The sequence below is a fragment of the Balaenoptera musculus genome, chromosome 14 (assembly GCF_009873245.2).
Source record: "Balaenoptera musculus isolate JJ_BM4_2016_0621 chromosome 14, mBalMus1.pri.v3, whole genome shotgun sequence".
NCBI classification, from domain to species: domain Eukaryota; kingdom Metazoa; phylum Chordata; class Mammalia; order Artiodactyla; family Balaenopteridae; genus Balaenoptera; species Balaenoptera musculus.
This window is the reverse complement of record NC_045798.1, coordinates 58,031,051-58,053,917: the sequence shown is the minus strand read 5'-3', so window position 1 is coordinate 58,053,917 and position 22,867 is coordinate 58,031,051. Positions and strand designations below refer to the sequence as shown.

Here is a 22,867-nt window from a genome sequence, read left to right as displayed (position 1 = left end):
TATATGTATATGTATAGCTGATTCACTTTGTTATAAAGCAGAAACTAACACACCATTGTAAAGCAATTATACTCCAATAAAAATGTTTAAAAAAATAATAAAAGAATAGCCAAGATGCCCACCTACCCACCCAGAGTCACCAGCTGCTAATACACTGGTGTGCATCTCCTTTTAGATCCTTCAGTACGTACATGTATTAATTTCTTCAAAAATGGGATTATGCAATCCAGTATGTTTTATGACCTATTTTAATTTATTTAAGAATCCATCAGTTGTTACACAACTATATTATACCAACTTTTCTCCATTAAGAATAGCATTTATTAATAAAAAATTTTAAAGCAAGATGATAGAAGAAAACTACATAAATTCTGAGTAGAAAAAAAATGATTAAGGTCACTTTAAAAATTATCAAACTATCCCATGGTGCACCACAGTTACCAATACTAGAAAATCCTAGTCAAAAGAGTTTTATTTTGTTTTCACCAGTCTTCATTTCAACCAAATTGCTTTCAGCCCAATCACTTGGGTGTGTCCCAATGGGTCTTCACCTTCTCTTGGAGGCCTTCCCCAGATTTCCCAGTTGATACTGCTTCCTGCCTTCCATAGACTATGTGTCTTGAAGTTGGGATGTTGGTCACATCACATTCTGACTTGCTCTGCTGCTTCATTTTTTTTTTTTTCTGTTCTCAGTTTAACTCCCCAAAGTTAGGGTGCTTTGCATATGGAAAGCGCCCAGTAAATGAATGAGTAAATAAAAATAACTAAGGATCGCAACCAATATTACTCACTATTCTTGGGATTTTTTTTTTTTTAAGCTTTTATCCTGACCCAGTTTCAATTCCCTTATATTGGCCATAGGCAATTGTATTTGTCAGGAGTCTTTCAGATAAAGGTGACAGAAAACCAATTCAAATTAGCTTAAGCAAAAAAGGAGTAATTTATTGCTTCATGTAATTGGGAAGACCAGGAAGACACTTCAGGTATAGATAAATCCAGGGGTTCAAATGATTATCTCTCTTTCTCTCCCTTTTTTCTAATATTTTCTATCTCTCTCTCCCTCTTTCCCTCCTTTCCTCCTTCCCTTTCTCTCATTTGCCCTTTATTTCTCCTCCACCAGTTAGATTTCCTTCACGTCAAGAGATTTTGGGCTGGGGTTGGGCGTGGAGGGTTGAGACTACAGATCCACAGATAGCTCCAGGTTTACATCATCCTGGAGGAAATTTCTTAACTGTCTCTCCCAGTGACTGCACATAAAATCCCATATGTATGTTACAAGTTTGGTACTATGATTAGGGCAGGTGTGAGTCACATAGCCATCTCTGTTGCTGGGGGTGCTGTGCACTGTAACTGAAAGGTCCCCTAAATCTGCACAGAATGGTACAAAAATGCAAAAAATATATATATGTATTATTATTTGGAAGAGAAAAAACATGACTAAAATTTGAGATGGTGTCAAGCAGCCCCATTTCACACATTCTCCTCTTGCCACTTACATTATTTCTTATTAAATTCAGAGACTACGATCAACTGTTCTCTAGCCAGGCTAGAATCTTAGAGTTTTAACTCAACCCCTTCATTTTATAGATGAGGAAATGGTATCTCATCCATCATCAATGAAACAACTAGCATAGGGAAGGGCTTTCTTCACCATGTGGGGAGGAGCTAGTTTGGGAACTGGGAAACCATCACCTGGTCTCAGCCCCGCACAAATTCCCCTATGACTCAGAGACTCAATTCACCTTACTGGGCTTCAGTTTCTTCCAGAAAATAAAGAGTTTGGACTCCATTATTTCTAATCATTTTATGATTTCAGGCATTGCAATTATGGGTCATAAAGATTAATTTGTTTTTGTTTTTTTTTAATTTAGCAGTGTGTTTTTTTTTAATTAATTAATTAATTAATTTATGGCTGTGTTGGATCTTCGTTTCTGTGCGAGGGCTTTCTCTAGTTGCGGCAAGTGGGGGCCACTCTTCATCGCGGTGCGCGGGCCTCTCACTATCGCGGCCTCTCTTGTTGCGGAGCACAGGCTCCAGACGCGCAGGCTCAGTAATTGTGGCTCATGGGCCTAGTTGCTCCGCGGCATGTGGGATCTTCCCAGACCAGGGCTCGAACCCGTGTCCCCTGCATCGGCAGGCAGATTCTCAACCACTGCGCCACCAGGGAAGCCCCAATTTGTTTGCTTTTTCAAATCACTTGCCATAAGAAAATAGTACTTTAAAAATATTTTCTCTGACAATGAACATTCTACCCGGCATTCTATGGAAAATGGTGGAAAGTTCAATTCATGTGTAAAGAAGTTGAAGATTCATAGCTATAAGCAATATGAGCAAACTTATTTACCCTAGTATGTACTTTATTCTCAAGATCCAAGTTGCTTGTGATTTGAAAAATTTTAAATCCCGCTGATAAGGTGAAGATAAATTCTATATAAAGATCTGTGGACATACTTTAATAGCATGATAACTTTCAATGTCACATTCATTTTTAATCACCATTAAGTATTCTCAACTAAGCAGAAATATGTAGAAGTGGGAAATCTGTGAAATTTTAGGAAATTTTAGGAAAATGGTGAGAATGGGGAGGGCGAGAGAGTTGTTTTCTTTATCAAAATCTCCCTTACAAAGCATAATATAAACATTTTTTTGAAGTCCAAAGGAATACTAGGATACAGGGACAAGGGTAATATATGTGCAAACACATTTACAACTCTTTCCTTTTTATTAGAGCAGGCAGGAGTGGGTTTGCAAAATGAAGTCCCTAAAGAAGTTGAATGAAGAACAAATTGCCTTTCATTGCTAAGCTTGATTCTGTAGTATGTGCCAAGAAATTGGATTGACTGGGACCTTGAAAAGAGCTGATATTTGATTGACTGAAATACTGAAAAGAGCTGGTTTCTCTGGTTGAACATTTGAACTGTGGGCAGGCTGAAGTAACATTTTAAATGGCTGAAAAGAAGAAGAGATTTTTGATCATCAAAGGCAGCTTCAGACTGCCCCATATGCCAAGCTGAAAGAACCTGCGTTTCCACTTTCTCAGCAAATTGTACAACCCTGAGGAGCGTTTGGAAATGTGCTCAATGACTCTGATTTGAAATCAGGGAAAGTAGCTCTAGCAACAAGTTCCTGACACCTGGTTTAGGAAATCTTTCAATTATGCAGACTTCAGTGACACACACTCTATGACAAGACCATCATGTGTTGTCACTCCAAGACATTCTTAGTTCACTGTCTTCCAGTAAAATGTCAAAGTCTAGAAGGCAAAGAAATCAAACAAATCAAAGCAAACAATGAAAAAATAATACATATAATGAATATGGCCGGGTATGGTGATGTCAACACTACAAAAAAATTCTACTTACCTTCAGTTCCTAACAATGAGTCATAAAGCATCTATTGATGCACAAACCACAAATTTAACCAACACAAGAGAATTATGCAAATGATACATAATACTTGATCACACAATGGATACCACTGTACAGTTTATCACACCAGGAGCTCTGAGGGCCACCGCTATGCATATATTTTTCACCTGAACTTTCAGTGCTAGCACATTCCTGACACAGCATATGCAAGGACTAAAAATTTGTCAAATGAATGAATGAATGAATTGGAAAACTATAGAACTAGAGAGGACCACAGAGTAATAAAGTGTCATTTTTCAGACAGGGATTGTTAAAACTATTCCACAAAGAAAATCTTCAAGATTTTCTAAATTTTAAATGAGACTGCACGAACGTCCTTGGTACACACTTAGATATGACCACCAGAAAATATTTCCGATGTGCAAATGGTGACACCAATTTTCTTTAGATAAAGATGCTGTGAGTTGCTCTTTGTTCAGGCCACATTAGGTGTCACCAATAAGTAGATTTTGAGAGAGCAGTCCACCTCCACCATTAGTAGCTTAAGGGGGCCATAATTCTCATTGTCTTCCATATGCACATAGATAGTCTATCCAATTCCCAGGCCTCTCAATTGAATAATTTTTAGCTTTTTTCCCTCAACTCTTTCTTAGCTACACACTCACACTGCTCCATCCTACATAGTCAGTGTCAACACCTAAAATTCCATTGTCTCTAAAATATTGGCATGAAACATCCCACTCCATGACTATTACCACCTACTTTTTAGCTCACCTGCTCACCCGTTGCCACTACAACATTTTAAATCTCTTGGAGACTTCCAATGCATTGACTCCACCACTTTCACAATCTACCCACTATCCTAGCTTCACGTTCCTCTTTGAGGAGTGTAGATGATATGCCTCATCAATTCAAGCAGTCCCTTTAAAAATCCTGAATTCTCTTATTCTTCCCTACCTTCTTGGCATTCATGAGACCAAACTCAAGCTCTGGACAACCCCAACAATCTGACTTTTCTGTGCTTGCAGCTGAAGTTTGTTAGAAAAAGAGAGATTGCACAACTGTCTTCACCTTATTCATGATCACAATCTTGAAATGGGTGATCAATACTGACAATTATTTACTGGAGTAATTGTCCTAGCCAGAGCAATAAGGCAAGAAAACGAAATTAAAGGCATCCAAATCAGAAAGGAAGAAGTAAAATTATCTCTAATTGCAGATGACTTGATCTTATATATAGAAAATCCTAAAGACTCCACAAAAACAAAATCAACCCCCCCCCCAAAAAAACTCTTAGAACTAATAAACAAATTCAGTAAAGTTGCAGGATACAAAATCAACATACAGATCAGTTGTCTTTCTATACACTAACAACAAAATATCTGAAAAAGAAATAAAGAAAACAATCTCATTTACAATAACATCAAAAATAATAAAATCCCTAGGAATAAATTTAACCAAGTAGGTGAAAGATTTCTACTCTGAAAACTACAAGACATTGATGAAAGAAATTAAAGACACAAATAAATGGAAAGATATCCCTTGCTCATAGATCAAAGAGTTAATATTGGTAAAATATCCATGCTACCCAAAGCCATCTACAGATTCAATGTAATCCCTATCAAAATCCCAATGGCATCATTACAGAAAACAAAACTGCTATAATTTGTGTGGAACCACAAAAGACCCCAAATAGCTAAAGTAATCTTGAGAAAGAACAAAGCTGGAGGCATCACATGTCTTGATTTCAAAATGTATTACAAAGCTATAATAATCAAAACAGTATGGCACTAGCATAAAAACAGATGCAGAATGATGGAACAGAATTTAAAGCGCAGAAATAAACCCTTGCCTATATGGTCAACTAATATTTGACAAGGGAGCCAGGAATACTCCATGGGTAAAAACTAGTCTCTTCAATAAATGGTGTTGGGAAAACTGGATATTCACATGCAAAAGGATAAAATTGAACCCCTATTTTACACCACTCACAAAAATTAACTTGACATGGATTATTAACATAAACATATGACCTGAAACCATAAAACTCCTAAAGGAAAATATAGGGGAAAAGCTCCTTGAAATTGGTCTTGGCAATTATGTTTTGATATGACCAAAAGTGTAAGCAACAAAAGCAAAAATAAATAAGTGGGACCACATCAAACTAAAAAGCTTCTGCATAGCAAAAGAAATGATCAAGAAAATGAAATGGCAACCTATGGAATGGGAGGAAATATTTGTAACATCTAATAAGGGATTAATATCCAAAATATATTTTTAAAAAACTCATACAGTTCGATAGCAAAAAAAAAAAAAAAATCTGATTTAAAAATGAGCAAAGAACCTAAATAGACATTTTTCCACATAAGACATTCAAACGACCAACAGGTACATGAAAAACAATGCTCAACATCACTAATCATCAGGGAAATACAAATCAAAACCACAATGAGATATCACATCATATCTGTTAGAATGGCTATTATCAAAGAGACAAGAGATAAGTGTCAGTGAGGATGTGGAAAAAAGGGAACATTTAAACCCTGTTGGTAGGACTGTAAATTGGTACAGCCACTATGGAAAAATTATGGAGTTTCCTTTAAAAATTAAAAATCGAACGATCATACGATCCAGCAATTCCAATTCTGGGTATGTGTCCAAAGCAAATGAAATCACTATCTCATAGAGATGTATTCACTCCCATGTCCATTGCAGCATTATTTACAATAGCCAAGAAATGGAAACAAACTGTGTTCATGGATGGATGAAGTATTATTCTGCCATAAAAAGAAGGGAAGACTGCCCTTTGCAACAACATGGATGGACTTTAAGGGCATCATATTAAGTGAAATAAGTCACAGAAAGCCAAATTCTGTATGATCTCACTTATATGTGGAATCTACAAAAAATGAACTCATGGAAATAGAGAGTAAATTGGTGGTTGCCACAGGTAGGGGAATGGGTGAAAGTGATCAAAGGATGCAAACTTCCACTTATAAGAAGAAAAATTCTGGGAATGGTGACTATAGTTAACAATACTGTATTGTGTATTTGAAAGTTACTAAGAGAATAGATGTTAAAAGTTCTCAACACACATACACAGACACACACACACACACAACTGTAATTATGTGAGATGATGGATATATTAACTAACCTTACTGTGGCAATCATTTCACTAAATAATCTCTCCCTTCAAACTTCCTATACGTTTCCTCCCCCATTCATATTGACCACTGCTTTGTTTTTGAGACCTTCTTTAATTGGCTTGTGTTGTCACACACTCATGTATTTCTCCTATTTCCCTAGCCATTCCATCTCAGTTTCCTTCTCCTGCTCCTCTGCCCTACCTGACCTCCATATATACTAGTTTCTCACACATCAGTCTTATGTACCCACCCTCTATACTCTTTTTTAACATTTTTCTCCATAGGTGATGGCATCGATTTTTTAAATAATAGTTTTATTGAAATGTAATTCACTTACCATAATACAGAGTTGTACAACCATAGCCACTACCTAATTTTGATATATTTTCATCATCCCCAAAAGAAATTACATATCCACTAAGCACTCACCCCCACACACCTTGCCAACCACTAATCCATTTTGTCTCTATAGATTTGAATATTTCAAATAAATGGAACCTATCATATATGGTGTTTTTGTGGCTGGCTTCTCTTAGCATGTTCTCAAGGTTCATTCATTGTAACATGTATCAGAATTTCATTCCTTTTTACTGATGAATAATTTACATTGTTTTGTATATCACAGTTGTTTATTCAGTCATCAGTTTGTGGGTATTTGAGCTGTTTCTACTTTTTGGCTATCATAAATAATGCTGCTATGAACATTTGTGTACAAGTTTTTGTGTGGACATATGTTTTCATTTCTCTTGGACATATCTAGGAGTAGAATTGCTAAGTCATATGGTAAACTCTTTGTTTAACATTTTGAGAAACTGCCAAACCGTTTTCTAAAGCAGGCTGAAACATTTTACAATCACACCAGCAGAGTATAAGGGTTCCAATCTTCCTACATCCTCATCAACAATTGTTATTGTCTTTTTTATTATAGCTATCCTAGTAGGTATGAAGTGGTAATCTCCTCAATGACTAATAATAACTAAAAATGCCCATTTTTCAATTGAGTTGTTTTTTTATTGTTAAATTTTGAGTGTTCTTTATATATTCTAGATACAAGACCATCATCAAATATATGATTTGCAAATATTTTCTCCCTTTCAGTGGATTGTCTTTTCACTTTCTTAATGGTGCACTTTCAAGCGCAAAAGTTTTTAATATTGATAAAGTCCAGTTTACCTATTTTTTTATTTTGTTGTGTGTGGGTTTGGAGTCATATCTAAAAAGTCACTGCTTAATCCAGTGTCACAAGGTTTAACTCTTACATTGAGGTCGATGATCTATCTTGAATTAATTTTTGTGTATAGTGTGAGTTACAGTTACAACTTCATCCTTTTGCACATGGCTATCCAATTGTCACATCATCATTTGTTGAAAAGACTATCCTTCCCCATTACCCTGTTGAATTTGCTTGGCACTCTTTTCAAAAACCAATTGAATATAAATTAATTATTTATTCCTGAGTTCTCAATTATATTCCATTGATCTCTATGTCTATCTTTATGCCAATACCACATTAACTTGATTACTGTAGCTTTGTAGTAAGTTTTGAAATCAGGAAGTTTGTGTCCTCTAAATTTGTTCTTTTTCAAGAATGTTCTGGGCATTTTTGATCACTTGCACTTCATCAATTTTTGTCCTTTAAATACCATCTCATAAACAGACAACTCCCAAATTATATTACCCAAATCATTTTCTGAAGCTGTGACTCATATTGAAGCTATGACTTTAATTGGCAGTCCCAATGAATTGTCTCACAGCTATTTCAAACTGTCCAAATGAAACAGAAAATTCATCCACATAACTCGCCCCATCCCATTTCTTCTGCCACCTACACTTAATTACTATATGTGTCCCCACAATTAACCTCATTGCTCATGCAGGAAACTGAGAGTCAGTCTTCATTCCTCCCTTTTCTTCACTCCACAGTCAATCCTTCAGCAAGTCCCACCCATCTTTCCTCCAAACCATACTTCAAACTTATTCACTTGTCCCCATATCCACTTTTAAAACCTTAATCCAGCCATTATAATTGTCTCCTAGATTACTAACTGGTGTCCCTGATTTTTCCCAAAAGATCCATTTTTCTTCACAAGAAACAGTGATAATTCAATAACTTAAAGCAGATTATTTTGGTCCCCCTCTTAAAAGTTTTCACTGATGTCCTTTACACTTAAATGAAATCTCAAATCTTTCCCATGACATATAAGCCCTTGCATGATTTGAATCCACCTACCTTTCCTGACTTGTCTTTTGCTGTCTCCCCTTGCTCACAGGTTCTAGACATACCAGATTTCTTTTAGGTTCTCACACAAGACAACCTTCTTCCTGGTTTGAGACACACTGTCTCCTCTGACTAAAATGCTCCTCCTGCCACCTCAACTCCCTACTATTCCATGGATAGTTCCTTTGACCCATCTGTTCTTGGCTTAAGTATCATCTCCTAGGAGAACTTTTCTTTGGTGACTGTATATCTAAATTAGGTCTCTCTCATATCTTCTTTCACTGCACACAGTTGTTCTTTTTAACACATTTATTATACTTTGTAAGTATTAATTTAATTGCTTATATGCTTGGTTATTTTCTGTCTCTCTCATTAAGTTGTAAGATCCATGCAGCTAGGAACCATGTCTGTTCTTTTTATCACTGTATCCCCAGTGCTAAGCACACAATAAGTGCTCATTAAATCAGTACTTGAATAAATGTCTCATTTTTACCCATTAAAGATTAATAATAGAGGACAGTTTCATAATGCTTAGTATAGGCCAGGCACTGTTACATGCCCTTTGCATGGAACAATTATTTAAACCTCACAACAACTTTATGAGGTAAATTCTATTATTATCCCATTTCTTTAAAGAGAGGAAATCTGGTTACAGAGAAGATAAGCAATTTCCTAAATGTCACCCAGACAAGATATGAGTAAACCTGGAATTAGAATGCAGGCACTCTGGCTCTGGCACCTATGTTCATAACCACTGTGCTACACTGATGTACACCAGGAAGGCATGGGAGGGGACTTTTGGCTTGATTTAGGGAGTTGACATCTTCTCCAGCCCTATCTCTGCATGCAAACTTTGCGAGAGTAGATGCAACAATTTGCATGAGGATCTCAAACGACTTTGAGTTAAAAAAATGGCAACTTGTTGCCATTTGTTTTTCCTTTCTGAGATTCAGAGATAAAGGAATATTATGGGATGGGAATAGCTGCCGCCTAAAAGGAGGAGAGCCAGGACCTCAGAGTAAAATATCCTTGAGGGAATCAGAAGTCCAGGCTGGTGACCTAGGATCAGTACAAGGTGGATGGTTGAAACAGCGAGCACTTTCGGGTGCAGCTGTTGGTCCTAGAAGAAAATGACTAAACCCAGGAGTATGTGAAATTAAAAGAGTTGCAGATGAATCAAAACGACAATGAGATATCGCCTCACACCTGTTAGGATGGCTTTTATCAAAAAGAAATAACAATTGCTGGTAAGGATGTGGAGAAACCTATTGGTGGGAATGCAATTGGTGGAGCCATTATGGGAAATAGTATGACAGTTTCTCAAAAAACTAAAAATTGTACTACCATATGATCCAGCAATCCCACTCCCGGATATATATCTGAATGAGTTAAAATCAGTATCTCGAAGGGTTATCTGCATACCCATGTTCACTGAAGCATTATTCACAAGAGCCAAGATAAACAACCTAAGTATCTGTCATTGGATGAATGGACAAAGAAGATGTGGTACATATATACAATGGAATATTTTTCAGCCATGACAAAGAAGGAATGCCTACTATTTGTGACAACATGGATGGACCCTGAAGGTATTATGCTAAGTGAGATAAGTCAGACAGAGAAGGACAAATACTGTATGATATCACTTATATGTAGAATCTAAAAACACTGAACTTGTAAAAACAGAGGGTAGAATAGAAGTTATAAGGGGGTGGGGGAATTGGGAAGAAATTGTTTTAAGGGTACAAACCTATAACCAGTAGATAAATAAGTTCTGGAGAACTAATACACAACATAGTGATTATAGTCAACAATACTGTATTATGAATTTCAAAGTTACTAAGAGACTAAATTTTAACTGTTCTCAGCACATAAAAAAATGATAAATATGTAACATGAAAAAAGTGTTAGCTAATGGTACTACAGTAATCATATTGCAATATATAAATGTACCAAACCAACACATTGTACACCTTACACTTATACAATGTTATGTGTCAATTATATCTCAATTAAAAAAAAATATATATATATATAGTTGCAGAGGGAAGTCTCTCATACTGGGCCCTGCTGTGCACTGGATGGGGCTTAACCTTCATACTATCATCTGGCCCCCACAGTGCACACACACACACACACACACACACACACAGAGTTCCCTGACATTTCAGAATGTGTATAGAGTTTCTTGGCTGTTTGTGTTCTTAGAACACCATTGTCTTTCTTCTGTGTTCAAAGTAAGTTCTAGTTCAAATGGTAAGTGTGGCTTCTTGAAGCTGTCAGTGCTCCCACTTTCAGTCGTAGATATTCCACAATCATCTTGTTCTCTCTTTGAGTCTCACTGAACCCTGTGTATGGTGGGCCTACCAGAATTCTGTGCTCCTGGGGCACTGTAGATGCTAACGGATGGCAAGGAATGGTGGTACACCACATACCACAGGTATCTCCTCTGCCCCCTGCACATGCTGCACTACCCCATCAGATTTACTAACAAAACACCAAGATAAAATTACTAAGGCTTTTAACACAGCATCAGCAGACCATTAAACTAAGCTCAGGGACTTGTGAATGTGGAGTCGTGTGCAACTGCACAGGTAGTGGTATGCCCATGAAGCTGGCCCTGGGTATCAGCATGTAATTGGCACTTAACTCCACAGGACTGGATGAGATCACCCATGAGACAGAAGATAGAAATAACAAATGGTCCCAGCCACAAGCCCTGTGTTAATTCAACATTTAGAGATTGATCAGAGGAGAAAGAGTCCACAAAGGAGACTGAGAAAGCAGCCAGGAAGGTAGGAAGACATGAGACTACCTGGCCATGATTCTCTAATTGCATTTTTTGGGACTCTCGTTCAGTGACAGACTAAATGGGATGGCACTGATGTGTGAGGGGCTCACTATTGAGATTCTGGTATAACTACCAGTACTGTGGGTGGGTAGGCAGAAGTGAGTCATTTAATTGAGGTGGGCTGGGATATTAGTGCTCTCACAGGGAAGCACAATAACGTTTGAGAACAAGTTTATATATATATTTTCAATTGAAGTATAGTTGATTTACAACATGGTGTTAGTTTTAGGTATACAGCAAAGTGATTCAGTTATATCTATCTATCTATCTATCTATCTATCTATCTATATCTATATATATATATAAATAATTTTCTTTCAGATTATTTTATGTTATAGTTTCTTACAAGATATTGAGTATTTTTCCCTGTGTTATACAGTAAAGCCTTGTTGTTTATCTATTTTATATATAGTAGTGTGTATCTGTTAATCCCATATTCCTAATTTGTCCCTCACCCCCATTTTCCGTTTGGTAACCATAAGTTTGTTTTCTATGTCTGTGAGTCTGTTTCTGTTTTATAAATAGATCCATTTGTATTATTTTTTAGATTCCACATATAAGTGATATCATATAGTATTTGTCTTTCTATGCCTGACTTACTTCACTTAGTATGATAATTTCTAGGTCTATTCATGTTGCTGCAAATGGCAACACTTCATTCAATTTGATGGCTAAGTAATATTCCATTGTATATATGTACCACAGCTTCTTTATCCATTCATCTGTTGACTGATTGCTTCCATGTCTTGGCTATTATAAACAGTGCTGCTATGAACATTGGAGTGCATGTATCTTTTCAAATTAGAGTTTTCATCTTTTCCAGATATATGCCCAGGAGTGGGATTGCTGGGTCATATGGTAGCTCTATTTTTAGTTTTTTAAGGAATCGCCATACTTTTCTCCATAGTGGCTGCACCAATTTACATTCTCACAAACAGTGTAAGAGGGTTCCCTTTTCTCCACACCTTCTCCAGCATTTATCATTTGTAGACTTTTTGATGATAGCAATTTTGACAGGTGTGAGGTGATATCTCATTGTGGTTTTGATTTGCGTTTGAGAACAAGTTCTAAATAGCCTTTGGATTCAGAGAGATGCTCTTGAGGAAATTTTGGTTAGGTGCATCTACTTGAAGGCTAATTCCGCTTCTGCTGGTTCTGTGGCAGCATGTGTATGTGGCTTTTTTTCCCAAAGGAAAGACAAGACAAAACCTCTACCTGGCAGCTGATAGTAGCTGCTTACAGCAGTAACACTGTCAAGTGGACCAGCACCCTGGGCATTCCTAGCATATGTTTTGGAATGCCATACAAATTTCTCACCTGGTCCAAAAAGAAGAGTTACAATTGTCCTAGAATACCAATTTGGCCTTCTTTTCATAAATGGACTTGGTATCCTGCACTGAGCCGGGTGGACTTTTAAGGAACTGGGAGTCTGTGGGCCTGTGTAGCCCCACACCCCGCTCGGCTCCTCCATCGCTTCCTGGGCTCCTTTCCTTCCCCTGCAGCGGCCTGGGCTGGTCGGTCCTTATCATCTGCCATGCCAGAAACCCTGGAAATGTGTATCGTGTCGCTTTCCCACGACTTGGGAGAGCAGTGCTGGAGGAGGTGGTGTCTGCCAGGGCAGCGACTACAGCGCAGGTGAAGCTGGAGATCCTGGTGATGTCCAGGCGGACACGGGCTGGAAGGGGTGGTTTGGGCAGAAGTCGCCGTGAAAGTGCCTCTTGGGACTGCCGTGAGCCACGTCTGCCTGGCTCCTGTGAGGTAGAAAGCCAGTGTTTCCTGGCTTTAGACCGTGAGTTGCTTAGGATCGCTTATCTTAAAATCAGCATCACTGAGCTACAACTTATATGTCGTAAAACATAATTCTACGTTTTTTAGTAAATGTAGTTGTAAACTTAGTACATGTAGTAAATGTTCCAGTTTTGGAACATTTCCATCATTGCATAAAGTTCCCTCACTGTCCCTTTCCAATCAATTCCCATTTCCATACCCAGCCCCTGGCAGCCTCTGATGTGCTTTCTGCTGAAGATTTACCTTCACTGGTAAATGAAAGCTTACAGTATGTGGTCTTTTGTGTCTGGCTTCTTTCACTTAGCATATTGTTGCAGTATAAGTAGTTCTTTCTTAGTGCTGAACAGTACCCGATTGTATGAATGTATCACATTTTGTTTAGCCATTCATCAGTTGGACATTTGAGTTGTTCCACTTTGGAGTTACTATGAATCATGCTAGGAACAATTGTATACAAGTCTTTATGTGGATGTTTTAATTTACCTTGGGTAGATACCTAGGAGTGGAATTGCGGTTTTGTATACTAAGTTTATGTTAAACCTTTTTTTTTTCTTCAATGTCTCAGATCTTTTTACTAGACTGACAATAAAATGTTTGATCAAGAAACTAGCCTATTGAAACTAAAGTTGGTGAAGGAAGTTCTAATTAATGTTGTTAATTGGGAATTAACCATTCTCTCATTTTTCAAACACTTACTGAGCTAGCCATTGTACTAACCATTCAATATTAAAGTTAACTACACATCATTGGTTTTCTTTGATGGCTGGTAATCTGTGCGTACATTAGGATGGATATACTTTTTGCAATTTTTTTTTGTTGACTTTACTGAATTCCTTAAACTAACTTGCTTGGTTTTACTTGCATTTTTCTTCTAAAAAGAGAGAACAGGAAAAAAAAAATGTGTGTAGTATCTAGTTTTACAGCATGGAAGGTAAATTTGACACCGATAGATTGTTGATGATGGCCCAAGGAACTCCAGAGGTTTGAGAGATGTGGGTTGTACAAAGCTGTATGGGAATGAGAGACCATTCTCATTGACCTAGGGAGGTCTCGTTTTCTTTGTGCTAACAAAACAGAGATAAAGAACATGATAAGACTGGCCCTGATGGTCTCAAGGAAGATAATGGTGGTGATGATCTAAAGCTGAGAAGAACTGAAGAAATAGCTAAATTCTATGGTTCATTCAGATATGGATTACTCTACTACTGAGCTTATTTATATCTATATCCCCCCCCGTTTAGACTCCAGAGTTTTAGAATGGCAATACTGGGATGCTATAATAACTTCTATTTTAGAAAAGTTAGACACCTTATTTGGGGAGCTATCTGGTAAAATCGAACCAGAAAAGAACTAGGACTCTTTAGAGAAATGGCTTACTCCAGGGCTGGGGCACATAGAGCCTAAGATGAGCCTGGATCATCTTGTGCCAAAAAGGAAGAAAGGGCTCAAGAACATCCGAGTCATGTCAGGGACATATGCACCAGATTGAAGTCAGGTCAGTCCTGGGGCAATTTTACCAACAAAATAAGTGATGATAGGAATGCATTGTACAATAAAATAAAAGAGTCCATCCTAATATAAATACATGAATAAATAATGGAGAAAGGAGAGCTCTACCTAACAGTAGATCACTAACTAACAAGTGTAGAAAGAACAATTGAATTAAAAAAAAAAAAATCACCATTTGGCTTTCACCATAGTAATACTTCACTCAGGCAAGAATCATCAATCTATGCTAAAACTGGTGGGTAAAAGTGTGGTAAAGAACAAGATATTTGCAGTTTCAAAGTATCTCCCCATAAAACACTTATAAGTTGCTCACTAATTTGTAAGTATCAAATACAAATTAACTTCAGAGTGAAGAAAGCTGGAAAACACATTTTAACCAAGTAATAAAAGTAAGTACCACCAGGAATGGGACAAATTCACATCATGTGCTTTCTGATAAGAGGCCCTGAGAAGTACATGGCATTTTTGGCCCACCAAAAATGAACAAATCTTGAGGAAAATTAGACAAACTTAAACTGTGGGGTTTTCTACAAAGTAACTGCCTTATACTTTTTTTGCGTGTGTGTGGCTGTGCTGGGTCTTTGTTGGGGTGCGCGGGCTGTTTGTTGCAGCTGTCTCTCTAGTTGTGGCGTGCAGGCTTAGTTGCCCCACAGCATGTGGGATCTTAGTTCTCCGAGCAGGGATCAAACCCGCGTCCCCTGCATTGGAAGGCAGATTCTTAACCACTGGACCACTGGACCACCAGGGAAGTCCCCTGCCATACTTTGAGGCTACTAATTCTATGTTTTGTTTTGTTTTGAACTAGTTCACACTTTATTTAGATTTCTTTAGTTTTTAGCTAATGTCCTTTTCCTGTGCCAGGATCCCATCCAGGTGGCATGCATTCTTTATGGTGAAGTGTTAACATATCAAATTATTCATTTGGGAAAACCACTGTATTTTCTGTATTAATTATAGAAAATTCATGTTGTTTTTGAAATTTACCTGCCTCCCCCCAACCCCCCAATCCTCCTAAGTCTCAATCTGTTTTTTTTTAATTGCAATGTTAGATCTATGTGCAAAAATATAAAGTACATCGTGATTGTAGGTTAACAGTTGCATGTTTAAGATTTATTTTGCCTGTATGTTTTTACTGAATGACTTATTTCCTATTTCAAGGCAAGTATGAACATGTAGCATGATGACACGACTCAGTTTCTTAGAAATTTGTTTAATTTGTTGACTACTGCCCGTACCTTTGGTAATCCTGTTCATGACAAAAAAAATAAGGAACAGGCTTTGTTTGGGGGGATTCAAGTCTAATGAACCACATACCTACACATGTGCATACTAGAGGTCAGTACCATTACCTCTCAGTGAGAAATGAAGGCCAGGAGATTTTGATGGTCAAGACTGTGATCACTGGAATCTGAGTAACTCAACTTAAAACCCTTAACTCTGCTCTCACTTTGCAGCCTTACGTTGGGCAGATGATTCACTTGCCTTAAAGTTCTGGAAAACGGGGAGACAATTCTCCATCAGGACTGCTATACAGAATAGTGATATAATGCATATGAAGCAATTAGCATAATCCTGATATGTAATAGTAAGCCCTTATAAATAATGTTGACTATTATTATTATAATATATACCCAACTGAAAACTCTATAAAACAAATGAGCTGCGGAACATACAACCCTAGTATATGGAGAATAACAAAAATCAGGTTGTTTCAAACCCCTTATTTAGGGATGTGAACCACACTTTACTTTTTTCTGATAGCTCCACTTACAGTGGCTGCTATCCACATTTTCTTTCCCTAACTCAGAAATCTCACTCTGAATACTATAGTACACTGATAATTTTTAATTAAAGCACTGTGTCCTCACAAACACTTTCTTCAAACTCAAAGCAAGCGTTGTGCTTGAAACACTGTAAAACTTGCCAAAGAATCTGAATGGCAATGATAATAAAGGAAAATACAGACTACATTATAAAAACAATGGCATTTGGGGAAAATAGTAGGAGCACAGAGGTTGCTGTGAGCAATAGAAATTGAAACTGATGAATCATTTTTCTTTCTGATGTAGGCTCACCACCCAGAGCCAAAATACTTTCTGCAAAACCAAAGCCGCTATCCATCTTCAGTCAATACCTGTTTTCCTTCCTAGAAAGCTCTATCTCCCTCATAATCCGTACCAAGTTTGCATGGACTACAAGGTTACTCATGATCAACCCTCCTTACTAGTTGTCAGTGTTTGCCATTATACAATTTCATACTAGTCCAAAAAATATAGAACATATAATATAAATATACATTACTATCTATGCAAAATGTTATGGATTTTATAAAGATAATTAAGATGATACAGTTTGCCCTATAGTTAATTCAAACAGGGGTCAGCAGATTATGGCCTGAGGGTCAAATCTGGCCATCTCATTTGTTTACATGTTGTCTATGACTGTTTTACTCATAAAGCAGAGTTCAGTTGTTGTGACCAAGATCATATGCTTTCCAAAGCTGAAGATACTTACTATCTTGGCCCTTTACAGAAAATGTTTGCCAACCTCTGTAACTATAACAAAACTACCCACTAAGTGTCAATTAAAAACCTACAAATAAAGAATTAAAAGAGTTCAGAAAGTTGGAGTGGTCACTTTCAGCAGTGCCATTTTGAGAACTTTTTGGTACCAATAGAAATAGGACTAAAAGAATAAGAATGCAGATTGGTTACAAACTTCTAGGCAACAAAAAATGATGGAAATATGTGAAGCAAAGAAAAAGCAAGAGAGAGGATGAAGCCTGCCAATTAGGTTAGTCATTATTCTCTTATGATAATTTGCAAAGGCCTTTTCATCTTTACCATTTTTCTAATCTGCATGTATGTTTTATACAAGCCACATTCCATATGCTTCTAGGATATCTCTTAAATATATGCTTGCTTTCAAGCTGGGAACCCCACCCCAACAAGGCAAATTCACAGATATGAATTTGGTGACAAACATTATAATTAATGACATTCTCTGAAACTCTGCCTAAATTTAACCTTCTTAATCTTTCCTGTCATTTGATATTAAATATTTATTCAGCACCAAAAGAATGAGATATTATTTATCTTCCAAAACAAAATCACATGACTTTGCAACACATTAATTTGCGAAGATTATTACTGTGTTGCTCTTCTAGTTTGTGTTTGTTCTTTTTCCCTAAAGTTCCATGAGGCAAAAAAGCTAGATGGATTAGTAGGACTTCTAGTCTTACAAGACCAAAAATTATTTTGCTTTAATCAGAAAGGATATATTACATTAACAGGTCTAGGGGAGCTATTTTTAAAAGCTCTTGAAAACTAAGTTTTCATTACAAAAAAATTTATTGTAGAAAGACAATTTATGCTTACACGTAAAAATATTTTAGGCTCAATATGAAAAGCTGCTGCCATATTATCTTTTGGTCAATTATTCAGATAGCTACATTTTTATAACCTGCTTTATGTACTTAAAGCCTAAGAGAAATATGAACCACAAAAAATTAAAAAAACAAAAAACAGTATTTGTAAGAAAAAATTACTATCTTATTTGAAATACATACAATTCTCAACGTATAAATGAATAGGCCATAACGTGTAAAACTTTAAGTGTTATAGATTAGGCCAAAAAATTAAAAAATAAAAAATGTAGAGGGAGAAGAGAAGGAAGAAGAGAGAAAGGGAACAAGGGAGGGAGAGACAAAAAACAACCAAAACTAAGACAATCCAGATTCATATAACTGCTCATCTGATGTGAAGAGATGAAGAAAAAAATGGACTTTCAAACTTGAAGACTAAAATGTTTTACTATTTCAACATGAAATTCCTTCAGAGCTCTCATAATATGTACGTGGTTCTGGAACAAAATTCTTACTTCTTAGCTTATTAACAATGTGTACATTTGAAAATAAATATATACAATATTTCAGAACAAACCCTTCGGGACCATATTTAAGCAACAACAACCACGGAAACAGAATTCAGGCATTTAGGATGCCTGTAACATTTAGGATATATGGTATCTTGAGACTAAATATTTTCTTCATTTCTCGTTAGCCTGAAGTCTTCATTATACACATGTTGTTTCTAAGGTAGTTTTCTTACAGAGACAAGCATCTTGATGGGCCAAACCAATTTCATTTTCTCCAGTACTACAAAAATTTTAAAAAAAGAAACAGAAAATAATTAGCTTCACTGTTCACAAAGAAAGAGAAACAAGTTTATAGTTCTAAAAACTGCTTAGAAAGAGACATATAATTCTTTAATAGAAAAAAAAAAAAAACCAAAACACCCGCAGGTAATTCCAGTCCTTAATTTTTTTAAAAAAAGTCTTCTATTTAAAAAAAAAGGTGAAATTATTACTTTACTACATGCCATGAAGAGGATTTCAATTAACTACAATGTACAGGATTCCTAAGACTTAGCTTAAGAATCAGTTTATATGAGCAAATATTTGGGGGAGGGAATGTTTGCTAACTGTAAGCTCAAGATGATCTCATTATTACATGGCAGACAAATCTAGCACTAGGAAGGCAAAAATTCCACTGAATTCTGCAGTGATAGATGATTACTATTTTGAGTAGTGGGCTTAGTTCTTGGTGTGACATTTTTAGAGACTGTGAAAACGTATAATTTATTCCACGGAGTGCAGCCAATGCACAATACAGAGTACAGAAATGGTCTGGAAAAAAAAATCAAAGGAAGCAGTCCTGAAAGAATAAGAAAGGCCCAGTCAAGAGTTGTTTTGGGGCCAATACATTAATAGTGCTCAATATTAAAATATCAAGTTAAAATAAAAGATATCAACATTTTTAGCACCTATTTTGTGCTAGGCACCCTCACAGTTATCTCAAAGTAATGTGCAACAGTTAAAGGTTGTTGTCTTTAACATGTACAATCACCCACTCTCTCAGTAAGAACAACTCTGGGCATTTTGTTTGGGTGAGTCATCCACACCTCATGTGCCCTCTGATTCAGTCAAATATATGCTGGCTTATCTTGGAGGAATTAAGAATGCTTTTTATGTGTCACAAAACTTTGTTTCTATGAACTTCACCTCATTATTACTCTGAAAGAAAACGGGAAGGAAAAAGAACCATGCTGACAAATTGGTTTGTGTATGTATGTGCACATGAGTGTATATGCGTACAAATACGAAACATGCTGACTGACTTTAATCTATATAATTTAAAGTGGCAATTCTAGAAAGAATATGGTAAGATTTATTTTTAATGCTAATAAAAGGAATGTAATTTATAATTTAAGAAGCTATTTAAGTATTTTCTTAAAGGTAGTATCAGAGAAAATAAACGTCTCAAATGGTCCTTGGCACTTACATAAAATCACATACATTTATTTGGTGCCTACTATGTACCAGGAACAGTTCAGCTTCTGTGGGAGACCCCAAGTTACTTTAAGACAAAATGCTTATATAAAGAAACAGTTATTTACCCTTACCCCCAACCCCTCCCTTGCACACACCTGAAAGTTAGACAAATGGGTGGGGAACTCATTCCAGGCAAAGAAAAAGGTGTACTACTTGGGGAAGTAGATATTGGGTATAGGAAGTGTCACAGGGTAGCTCATCAGGACTACAAAGAAGGTTCTTTTAGAAGGCTGGTAGAAGATGAAAGTTGAAAATGCAGATTAAAGGCAAACTGTGAAAGTTCCTCACTGACATGCTAGGAAGTCTAAATACCCTGGAAACAATGAAAAACCACACCTATGTATCCACACCTGTGTATTCGTATGTTTGTAAGCGAGAAAAATGCTGCTACTAAACAGATGGTCTCTAACAGATTTCATAAATATTTCAAAGTGTCTGTACCTATGGGGGAAAATATTAGTAACACTATGTAGTAGAGCCAGTTCCAAAATATTCCACTCCTTCACATTTGAAGAATTTACATAAAAGTTCGATATAATAGAGGGGAGGGAAAACAACAGTTAGTATTACAAATAAACTTACTAAAGCTGATAATGAACCAAACAGGCAAATCTTAACATGGAGTGCATTCAAGTGTCTGAAAACTTTCCTTAGAAAAGATAAGGAAATTAAATTTGTACTGATGAAAAATAAACTGTAGGGAATTTTAGCTGAAAGTTATGGAGCATTCTGCTGAGTGCTGCTATTATGATAACTAATCTTAAAACCTTAAAACATTTGTAATGTAGCAAGTGCCTATATTACAGTATATAACATCATAGGTTTTAACGTAGTTATGCAGCAGTACTGACTGCAGTGCAACAAGAGAGCACATGTGAGTTGATAAAATTCAAGACTGGGTTCTGGCCAACGTACAAGATAAGTGATATCCCATATTTATCATATTTATCAGGGATTAACTGTTCCCAATAACTCCTTTTTATGTCATACACTATTGGCTGTCTGCATGGCTGGTTTTTTTTTTTTTTTTCTTTTGATGCTCAGATGAAAGATTAAAGAGAGAAAATTAAAAGATCATTTTTTTAAATTTACAAGTCTATTTTTAAAACTCACCACTCACCACATAATCTATTCATATCTAATAAATTAAGACATAGATGTAAACTGAGAAAAACATTATTTAGAAACTACTGTCTATTTCTACAATCCAGGGTTTGAGTTTGAATCTGGACTTTTTCACCTATTAACCTTGAGACCTTGGGCAAGTTATTTAACCTATCTAAGCCTCAGCTTTCTCATCTGTAAACAAGCCTAGTGATACACTTACTCCACAGGTGTGAGGATTAAAGGAAGTATTGAAGAGAAAAAAGTTTACATAATTCCTGGCACATTTAAATGTTCAATAGGCTGTTATTATTGCTACTATTGTGGTTTCTTTGTTGTTGTTGTTCTTATTCCTTATAGGATAACTCAAATATATTAGGGCTAGATCTGGGACACAAAATGATACAAAATAGTTTGTATGATATACTGTTGTTATTTATTTAAGCCACGTGTATGGGAATCATCTGACTGTTTAGAAAAATATTTACTAAATTAAAAAACACTTTGTTTTAGAACGGAAGAATTTCTATTTGGTCACAGAATTCAATACTTTATGTTTTGATCAATGAAATATTTTACATTGCTGTTCTTTATTCCTAATGGTAAAATAAGGTCCATATAATGTAAAATCAGAAATGATGCTCTAGTCTCTTCTCCTTAGGGCATCTTTTGCATCCATGCCTTCTTAAAGTAGATGAGAGTAGAACAGTTACAGTGGAAACATCCTACACTGGATTTAAGAACTAAGATCAGTACATAAAGGTAAAACGGAATATAAATAAACAAAATTACTCAAGAAAAGCCCTTCAGAAGGCAACATACCAGAGTCATTTCTCAAAGAGTCCAAAATAGGAAGCTTTCCCCTCAGCACTGATGCAAAAAACCTATTTCTTTGTTTGAACAGCAGATGGGGCAGATGGCTTGTACTGAGAGGCCATGTTGTACAAAAATAATGAGAACCCTCAATACTGGAATGACATTCAGCATTGTAAGAAGTTATGTTATGGGAGGAACGTGGGATCTGAAACACTTCGGAGGGAGTCCCTGACACATTTACTAGACAAATGGGAAATGTCAGGCGTAAGGAACACACTGTTTTCCTCCTTTCACTGTTATTTTTTTTAACCCCCTCAAGTGTAAGAGTGTGTGTCTATAGCTGGCTTCTCTTAAGTTAAAGGTGCACAGGTGGGACTGCACATTCATGTGATCCTCCACCCGGACCTGTGCTCTTCCTCCTTGAACATCCAGGGGCTAAGGAAGGGTCCTTGCCAGATGGATGGCAGTGATCTTTGTTCTTAGTATCCTGATCTGGGACTTAGGTAAAATTTCTGAATGCAATCTGTTCTTACTTTTTAACATTTAGTGTGCAAAAAAATATATTTCTAACCCTAATCTATAAAGATTCATTTAATTAGATTTAATATGTATTAAGATTAATGAAAATCACATCCCCTTTCTCCAGACTTCTACCATCAATCAGTGAAGACAG

The 22,867-nt window shown here is 36.4% G+C and overlaps 1 protein-coding gene across 3 annotated transcripts in view; it reads right to left on the bottom strand.

Annotated features, from left to right (window-relative positions):
* Positions 1-18,667: 18,667 nt before the first annotated feature.
* Positions 18,668-22,867, bottom strand: part of PIK3C3 (phosphatidylinositol 3-kinase catalytic subunit type 3) — a 167,434-nt gene continuing 163,234 nt past the window's right edge. Inside the window, exon 25 of one of the 3 annotated variants that reach the window (XM_036823238.1) lies at positions 18,668-19,039. In XM_036823238.1, the coding sequence (XP_036679133.1) occupies positions 19,025-19,039 (15 nt within the window). In that variant the 3' untranslated portion in view covers positions 18,668-19,024. The remainder of the gene's footprint in view (positions 19,040-22,867) is intronic. The other 2 variants (XM_036823239.1, XR_005016191.1) reach the window with 2 other exon arrangements.